This window comes from Apium graveolens, chromosome 4, assembly GCF_009905375.1.
Source record: "Apium graveolens cultivar Ventura chromosome 4, ASM990537v1, whole genome shotgun sequence".
Taxonomy (NCBI): Eukaryota; Viridiplantae; Streptophyta; class Magnoliopsida; order Apiales; family Apiaceae; genus Apium; species Apium graveolens.
Window position 1 is genome coordinate 13,300,568 of NC_133650.1, and position 10,183 is coordinate 13,310,750.

General features: G+C 33.5%; 1 protein-coding gene and 1 long non-coding RNA gene across 2 annotated transcripts; one reads left to right on the top strand and one right to left on the bottom strand.

Moving 5' to 3' along the window:
• Positions 1-430: 430 nt before the first annotated feature.
• LOC141718355 (uncharacterized) lies at positions 431-3,856 on the bottom strand. The gene is made up of 4 exons (XM_074520738.1): positions 2,335-3,856; positions 1,389-2,265; positions 1,198-1,303; positions 431-1,069 (listed from the first exon to the last, which is right to left on the bottom strand). Exons 1-4 carry the CDS (start codon positions 3,854-3,856, stop codon positions 431-433), a joined length of 3,144 nt encoding a protein of 1,047 aa, XP_074376839.1.
• A 4,632-nt stretch (positions 3,857-8,488) lies between these two features.
• LOC141721870 (uncharacterized) lies at positions 8,489-9,016 on the top strand. The gene is made up of 3 exons (XR_012574915.1): positions 8,489-8,528; positions 8,732-8,824; positions 8,923-9,016. It is a non-coding gene; the product is annotated as an uncharacterized LOC141721870 (long non-coding RNA).
• The last annotated feature ends 1,167 nt before the right edge of the window (positions 9,017-10,183 follow it).

Here is a 10,183-nt window from a genome sequence, read left to right on the forward strand (position 1 = left end):
AATGAAATCCGGATCAATAATCACATTGGTCACTGAAAGAAAAATAAAAAAACTGAACATGGTTACAAATTTAAGATTAACAGGGTTTATGGCCCATCAACACTACTGTCCAATAATTAGATGACACTGAATCCAACATATAAATGCCAGACAGTCCAAACAATCAAGAAAAAAAGGAGCGATAAATTAGAAAATGACAAATTCCAGTATGATAAATCATTTATAAAAATTAAAAAAACTGCTAACTTCATATATATTAAAACAGTAATCGTAATTGACACTGATTAATTAAAATTATCAAATTTTGGCAAATAATAATTCGAGAAATAAAAAAAGATTTACGAATAAATAAATTATAGAAGGCAGAGAGGTAACTCATGCTGGGGTAATTTTCTAGACAATTTAACTTAAAAGAAGGTAATTTTTACCATCATGGGAGTTGAATCCATTCATCTTCGTCCCGCATATAACTAGCTTTTTCCTCATCAAGTTCGTCAACATTGGGAAACATTGGCAAGTGCAGCTCATTCTCAAGTTCTATTTCTACTGATCCATCATTTTCATCGTCACATTGTTCATAACAGTTCTTTTCCGGTAATTTCAACACGACATACCAATGTTTTTCAAGAGGATCATCAATGTAACAAACCTGCTTGACATGTTTCCCTAGCACGAACGGATCATTTACAAAACCTAATTTGTTCAAATTAACAATTGTATATCCCAAGTCATCTACCTTAACCCCCTGGTTCATATCTACCCAATTACAACGAAATATTGGGACTCTAAATTTGTTATAGTCCAACTCCCATATACTTGTTATAACTCCATAGTAGGTCTGTGAAGTATGTTCAATATTCTTCTCCTTACCCTGTACAAGCATTGTATCTGCAACGACACAGACACCACTACACTGAACTTGTCGAGTGTCATCACGCTCCTTGGTGCTAAACATAACACCATTGATTCTATATCCGCTAAATGTAGGGACATTCTTGTTGGGCCCTTCAGCAATCCACCTTATCTCCTCAGGTATGTTGTTATGGTCATCCAACAATTCTGATTGAATCTATTTAAAACAAATTGATAAATATTAATTATGATGTTTGCTTAAATAAACAAATAACAAATACATTTACCAGGAAAAAATATAAACTAGGCCTATTTATGATGTTTTTATTCAAATAACAATTATACCTTTTTCTTGAACCATTTATGAAATTCTGCATTTTGCTTGTTTTTAAGCCAGACTTCATCATTTTCATGTTGTTGGTATCTTGTCATCAAAGATGCCATATGCTCGCTGCGAGAAAAATCACTTTCTTTAGTATATTAATCAAAGTGCATAAAATAATGAAATAACACACACTTAAATATCACTAACTTACTCAAAATATGGTCTAATGTTAGTTGTATTTTGGAGAAAACACAAATGTGCTAGATGCAAGTCCTCATCGCTCGGCTTTATCAATGTCGCACCAGATAGAGGTCTTGCATTCTGCTCATACTTTGCATTTGATACTCCTGCGGTAGATTTTTCAAAATTCACCAAACACTCCACCGCCTCTTCGGCAACGTATGCCTCAGCAATACACCCTTCGGGATGAGCCGGGTTCCGTACATATCCTTTAAACGCTTTTAGATATCTCTCGAAGGGATACATCCAACGAAGGAATATTGGCCCACAAAGTTTAACCTCTCTCACGAGATGAACTGAGAGATGGATCATCACATCAAAGAACGAAGGGGGAAAGTGCTTTTCAAGCTGGCACAATGTTTCCACTAACTCACTCTGCATTTTTTCCAACTTGTCTACATTGATCAATTTACTGCAAATTGCCTTGAAGAAAAGGCAAAACCTAATAATTGTGCACCTGACTTGTTTTTGTAATACTGATCGAATTGAGATTGGAAGCAAATGATGCAATATCGTGTGACAATCATGAGATTTCATTCCAACAAGCCGAAGATTTTCCATGTTTACAAGATTCTTAATATTTGAACAAAATCCATCTGCCAACTTCATTTTAAGAAATGATGAGCAAACTGTTTTTTTTTCTGCATGCGTTAAGTTCCATGATGCCAACGGTACCTTTTCTTTCTTTCCAGGAGTCTTAGGTCTCAGCTCCGTTCTTATTCCCATTTCAGCCATATCAAGACGAACAGATTCCCTATCTTTTGTCTTCCCCGGAATATTTAGTAAAGTTCCAACAAGGGCTTCGCATATATTTTTCTCGATGTGCATCACATCGAGAACATGCCTAACTGGAAAAAATTCCCAATACTCAAGTTAGAAGAATATTGAAACATTTTTCCAAACAGGTCTAGGTTCACCTTTCTTCCATCGTGGTTGCCGTTGTTTCTTTCCAAATACATGGGCCCTTAAATGCTGTACTCTTTGAAAAACCTCTTCTCCGGTTAATGGAACAGGGGCGACCCCCTTCTCCACAGTGTTATCAAAAGCTGATTTATGCCTTCTATAAGGATGATTATGGGGCAACCATCTTCGATGCCTCATAATCACCGTCTTACGGTAATTAACCAACCTAGTAGCTTTCGTTTCATCAATACAAATAGTACACGCATTATACCCTTTAATAACATTTCCTGACAAGTTCCCTAAGGCAGGATAATCACTTATTGTCCATAATAAAATGCCCCTAAGCATGAAAGACTCTTTCTTATAAGTGTCGTACATTTGTTTCCCATGCCACAACTCTTGCAGATCTTCTATTAGTGGTTGAAGGAACACGTCGATATCATTTCCAGGCTCAGTCGGTCCAGATATTAACAAGCAGAGCATAATATACCTTCTCTTCATACAAAACCATGGAGGAAGGTTATAAATTGATAGCAAAACAGGCCAGCTTGAGTAATCAGTACGGTTTCCATGAAAAGGATTGAAACCATCGGAAGATAAAGCTAATCGAAGGTTCCTAGTCTCTGATGCAAAATCAGGCCATTTTTGGTCGACATCCTTCCATGTTATTGAATCAGCCGGATGCCTCATTTTACCATCCTTTTGTCGCTCGGTGTCATGCCACGTCATGTCCTTTGCAATGTGAGGTGTATTGAATAAATTTCGTAATCTTGGTATCAGCGGGAAATACCATAGAACTTTAGCAGGGACCCCTTCAAGTTCATCTCCTTTTTTGTTCAATTTCCATCTAGAGGCCTTACATACGCGACAAGTAGTTTGTTCTTCATCTAAATCGCCACGGTATAAGAGACAATTATTCGGACATGCGTGTATCTTTTCATACCCCATTCCTAATGCACATAAGGTTTTTTTTGCTTCATTGAAGGAAGAAGGGATGTTGTTGCCTTCTGGAAGTAAAGAGCCAAGTAATAACAGAATATCACTGAAGCATGAATCAGACATACCATGCTTCACTTTCAAGTTGTATAACTGGACCAGAGCTTTCATCTTAGTGTACCTCCCACATCCAGGATAAAGAGGCTGATGTTCACCTTTAACATGGTTAATGAAATCAGAAGTGTCGGTTTCGTCAGAACTTTCATCAGAAGACATATCATCGTCGTCGTCCTCGTCACGTTCACCCATTCTTGAGGTGCCTTGATTGATAGATTCCGAAGTGTCGGTTTTATTAGAACTTTCTACAGAATTATTCTCCCCGTGCCATATCCAACGTGTATAAGTTTGATCAATACCATTTTGAAAAAGATGGTTTTTAACTATCTGCGCTCTCCATGATTTACTATGTGCGCAGTTTACACATGGACAACTGATTTTTTCTGCATTATAACCATTCTCAAATGCAAATATTAACAAATCTTCCACTCCTTTTTTGAACTCTTTCGTTCTTCTATCCGCTTTTAACCATGACCTATCCATCTTTTAAAAGTCTGAATAGAACCTCAAATTCAGACTAAATTATGAAATCTTTAAATTTCCCCAAAATCTTTATAACTGAACCCTAATTGAAGTAAAAAAGGCATCAAAATGAATTCAAAACAGAGGACTTATATAACCCAAATGCATAAATTAAAGTACTTACCTGTCCTTATAGCTTCTTAAAAATGAATTGTAAAGTCTTTATATTTCCCCCAAATCAATATGAACCCTAGTTCAGAATCACAAAAGAATGAATTCATCAAAATGAATTCAAAAGAGAGTACATATAAACCCGACTTCATAAAAGACTGTACTTACCTGTTCAAGTGTGAAAATAAATTTAAAACCCGAGATCTTGATGTCTTGGAATCTTGATGTGACATGGATTTGATATCTAGATTTGAGGACTTGAGGGTATGAGCACGATTTTGAGCATAGATTTGAGAGTATTAGCACGAATTTGAGCATAGATTTGAGAGTATTATGGATTTGAGAGCACATGGACATGGATGAACGGCCTAACTACCAAGTAAATAAATGTGTTCTTGTTCCGACAGATACATATGTCTGAACAAATATATGTCTGAAATAAAAAGTAATTAATAATATGTTTAAGTCTCAACTAAATTATTATATAAAAAATACATGGCTCATAAATTAAAATATTTTGAATAATATTAATTCATTTATTCTCTAGGACCACAATAAGTTGGATTTTATGTATTTGAATAAATTAATATAGAGGAATAAATTATATAATTTATTAAAAAATAAATAATCACAAATTATTTTAACGAAATAGTATGTCGGTAATAAGAATATCGAATTTATATTACACAAAAAATTGTGAAGATGTTCTTTAATAGATATTAGTGTAGTTTGAATCGTTTAGAATGTCTTTATTATCATTTTCAATTTCAATATTTTTTATATTATTAGTGTTAAACGATCGGTAAATAAATCATCTAATTATCTTTAGTTTGTTATTTGTTTTTACAACTTGATCGTATCGACAATTGGGAGTTCCGAACTATATATTGTTTTACATAATAGTGTTTTTGAAAAACTATTGCCCAACACTAGATTAAATAGTTGTTTGTAAACTGTTACATATAACTCACTAGCGATAAGTTCGACTTTTTGGAGTTGATATCCCATGTTTATCGATATTTTCTAAATTTGTAAATATTTTCGACGATCCAATTATACGGATGTTTAAATCACCCTTTCAATGATCCAAACATATGGATGTGCTTCGAATATGAATATGATTATCATATACAATATTGATACCTTTTCTAGAAAAAGATGTTCCGATGTGTTTTTATATTAATTGAATCTTTCTTATTAAGCATATTCATCAATTATTCTAAACATTATACTTTAAACCCTATCTTAACCCCGAATAATTTTTTTTATTGTAGGTAACCCGCAGCCGCTACCCTTCAGGTGCGCACTGGGTAAACCCTACGGGTTCACGCAATAGCCTGCAAACCACGTGAACCAAGCTAAACCGCATTTAGGGACAGACTCTAACTCAGGAGGCATAATCATAAATTCTCCTCCCCTAGTGATCCTTATATCGTAACCGTAACCCCTTATAAGTCACCTTATCAGTCGACCCTACTTATAAGTTTAATTTACGACTTATAAGCTGATAAGTTGAATGTTAGTAACGACATACTTTGTTCTGAATATATTTTGATTTTTTCTTCTTCATCAACTTTATTTTATAAAGTTATGTTTCAAGATGTCAATCTAATCAAACTTCATTAATTTTAATTAGATGTTGAATTGTTGAATTATAATTTTAGTGAAAATAAATGTAAAACTATTTTATTGAAAGTTGAAAAAGACTTTCATTCATAAGAAAAAAGAATTACTATCGTTGGGATCTGATTCTACTGCAGAATCAGATCCCAACGATAGTAATTCTTTTTTCTTATGAATGAAAGTCTTTTTCAGCTTTCAATAAAATAGCTTTACATTTATTTTCACTAAAATCATAATGCAACAATTCAACATCTAATTAAAATTAATGAATTTTGATTAGATTGACATCTTGAAACATAACTTACTTATCAACTTATAAGTCGTAAATTCAACTTATATTTATTAAATATTAAAATTAAGGACATACGGTTTTAGTTTCAGTTTTGGCCAAAAAATGTCCCAAACCAAACCGTGCTCCACCCTAGTTACAACTCCATCTTTAATTATTTTAAAATTTTACAAAGAGAAACTTAATATCCTTAATTATTAGTTGTTTAATAAATTTTTATTCACAAACGTCTCTGTCAGCGTAATCTACGTTTGTTTATAGTAATATTCTTAATTATTATTATTATTTGTTTATAGTGATATAATCGAAGTCTTCGAATCAGATTATCGAACTTTTAAGGTACCAAAAATTTAACTTTTATGGATTACGTCAAATGTTTTATCAACATATGTGCACTCGCAAACATCGAACATTTAAAAATTAAAAGTTTTACAATAGATTATTCTTATTTTTGTTTTAGATTATAGACAATGGTTTAGGACAAAAAACTCTTGTTGGAAAATATATGAGACAACGGTGTGTGTAAGAAACCGTTACACAACTACTATTTAAATAATATAGCATACGATAACGGTATCCTGTAAGAACCGTTATGTGATAGTTGATCTTACAACAGTTACTATATCTCCAAATATATGGATAATTTATATATATTTTAATTTTTGATTTTTAGGTTTTAAAAAAATTAAATAATAACAGATTTTGTTGATCGTTGGATTAAACCAAATCTGTATCTAGGCCGTTGGTTTGAAGTGAATTTTTTTCATTTTCCCTCTCTTTTAAATTTCATCTCCCCCCTTTATTTTTTAGTATCCCCCCGAAATATCCCCCAAAAACTTTACTCCCCAACCTCCTTCTTCCCCATCAGTTACTCCTCGTCATAACTCCCCAACCCCCTTCTTCCCCATCATCAGTTACTCTTCTTCACGGCGATTTTCTTCACACAATCTTCTTCCTCTTCTTCACACAATCTTCTTCCTCTTCTTCACACAATCTTCTTCCTCTTCTTCCATTCGATTATACTGGTATGTTTCTAATTCAATTAGAGACCGTAAAGCCCTCATCTATATTTGGGGGTTTTTGATTTTTACATGTTTTTAATAAGTTTCTAAAATGCTATTCAATTTATTTGGGGTTTTTTGATTTATTTTAGAACTATAAAACCCTCTTCAATTTATGTTGGGGTTTTTTATTTTTAACTCAATATTTTATGAGATTTAAATGTTGCATGCTCTGTTTGATGGTATTGTGGAGTGTCTTTGCTTTGCGGAATGTTGCATGCAATGTTTGATGGTATTGTGGAGTGTCTTTGGTTAGTTTTATTATGTAAATTTTGCATGCAATTGTGGAGTGTTGAGTGTTGATGATGAAACCCCTGGTTTTAAACTGTAATTATCTCATGATGAAACCCCCGGTTCTTGCTATTCTCTTGTTTTTTGTTCCAAATGGATATTAACAGGGTGCTAATTTCTGTTTGAAATCTTATAACTGTGCTAATTTCTTGTTTTTTGTTTCATGTTTCTATTGATTTTTGAGATAAAATTACTGGTTTGTTTGTTATAACTCTGCAGTCGATTAGTTAGTTGAATGTGCCCTGTGCTACTGTCCTATAATAAATGGATAATTTATCTTTATTCACATGCCATAAGTTGTACGATTATAAGCTAGATTTTATTGGTGGTTGAATGTTTGTTTGTATACATCTCTGGTTAGTTTAGGCACTCAAAGTGTGTCATTTTAAGTAAAATTTATAATACGCTTTTAAGTGGGAAAGTTAAGATATCTCAGATGGTTATTCTTTTGTTGTTTTTAGGTTCTTTTACCTGTAATGTCTTTGAGTTTTATTGAGTTTACTGTCATGTTAATGTTGTACTTATTCCTTGTTTGTGTACTTCATAGGTTATGGCTACTCCTAAGAAGAAGACCAAGGCAGATAAGGGAAATTTGAAAAAGAAAGCGTCTCACAGGAATGGGTTCAAAAAGACACGATCTTCACCCCATCCAAGGACAATGAGTGTGCTAAGGGCTTTAAGAAAGACAAACTCCACGAATAGCGAGACCTCCACTCCATTGAGTTCTCCCCCAAAAACTGTGAAGAAGGCCATTTCTGAAAACTTACAAAAGAAAATATCAAAGAAAAGAAAACGAGAAAAAGTTGTTACCAAACCGGACAATACTCAAGGACTAAAACTATTGAAGCGAGGCTGTGTAATGATGCACCGAATTGTGAAATGCAAGATCCGAGGGATCAAACTTACTGTGTCTTTTAATGCAAAAGGAGAGCCATATGGTGAAGAAGGTAAAGAGATGCAATCATATATTGGAGTTTTGGCAAGAACCAAAACCCCGATCTGGCATGATTCTTGGAAATGTGTTCCTAAAGAGACAAAGACAAAAATTTGGGACTGTGTGCAGGTAAAATGAATATAAATAACTTCCATCATTTTAACTTTTATTTTTATTATTTGTTCTTCATTAACTAGCACCTTTTAACTTTAAATTTGTTGGTATATGTACGTAGATGGCTTATGTTGTACCTGAGTCTGCAAAAAAGTTGGTATTCAGATCAGCCGGGGCAAAATGGAGGGAATTTAAATGTCGGCTGACCAAGTACTACATTCTTCCTTATCTGGATCAACCTCAATTTTTTGCACATCCTCCTGCAGATTTTACTTTTATAGAAAAATCACACTGGGACATATTTGTTGCTGACCGCACGTCGCCTGAGTTTCTGGTATATTTCTACTTAGCTTTATTCATTTTAATATTTACTTAGTTATGATCTTCTAACCTTATTGCTGCTTTTTATGAAGAAAATTCATAAAGAACAACAAGAAAGAAGGAAGCTGAGTAAATATCCACATCGAATGTCTCGAAAAGGTTATGCTAATCTCGAGAATGAATGGGTTAGTGAAATGAAATAACAAGCACATTTTTTGCTTCATATTAATTTTACAAGCATGTTTATGTTATTACTAAGGTGATCCTTTACATGTAAATGTAGACTGAATCTCATCCAGATGCAGAGGAAGTAGATCGGTCGGACACTTGGATCCTAGCAAGGATGGACGAAGATGGTAATTTTTTAAATGATGAAGTTGCAGAAAAAGCTAAGGAAATTGTAAGTTATTAATATAATTGTCCATTCTATTTGATGCACATATTTGTGTATTTTTTAATAAGGAACTGAAGTTTCAAAAGTTAAATTTTAATAAATTATATACACATGAAGCCTTTCTATAGTTTATCTTTTTCTATTACAATGTATAATTCGAATTAGTGGTCTCTAGTTTAACTTAGGATTTGTTTGTATGCCTTTAGTGCTAGTAGCATGTTGATTGTATCATATTTAATATTAGTAGTTAATTATATATTTTAATAATCCCCTGTTCACTAAGAGAGTCAAATACACATGTTTATATTGAAAATTGGTTCATAATATTAAATGTCTAGATTTTGTATTCTGTGTTGGTTAATATTTTCTTTTAATATTTTTTATCCTTGGATTAGTTTGTCAATGAATGTACTTACTAGGTCCCCTGTACCACCAAGTAAACTAAGTTGTCTCTTGTGCTTGCAATTGAATCTATTAAATTAAATATATTAAAGGATGAATGTGCTTATAACTAGTAAAAACAAATTGGTGTTAGTTGTGTAATATTTTAATTAAAGGATGAATGTGCCTAAGGATGTATGTGCTTATGGTGAAAAATGTTACTGAATTTTTTGTAGAAAAAGATGAAGGAGGAGGTTAAGGAAGGAAAGCTTAAAGTTGAAGGTACTAATGATGTGTTAACAATGGCGCTCGGTAAGCCTGAGCACGGAGGCAGAGTACGTGGTCAGGGAATTCATGTGAAGCAGTCGGTTTATTTTGATCTTCCGAGGGAAAAAAAAGCGAGGACAGTGGAAGAAAGGGTACGTGAGGCAATTCAAAAGTACATGGCAGAGGAGACTCCAAAAATTATTAAAGAGAGAGATGCATTTTGGGCTGCTGAATTTGAAAAATATAATGCACATTCATCGAAAAATGGTGTACAATATGATGGTAGTCCGAAACCAAATTCCCAGCAGGCAAGCTGTCACTCTAAGGGTGGGGTTGATGTGGATGTGGATGTGGCTGTAGGTGATCATAAAACTGTGACATTGATAGATAATTTGTTTGTAGATTTAGCGGTGGAGCTTGAGGATAATAAAAAGGTGGCAGGTGAGGATGATAATGGAAGGGCTGTTGAGGAAATGAAAGTGGATTCTTCAGGTGGTTCTGT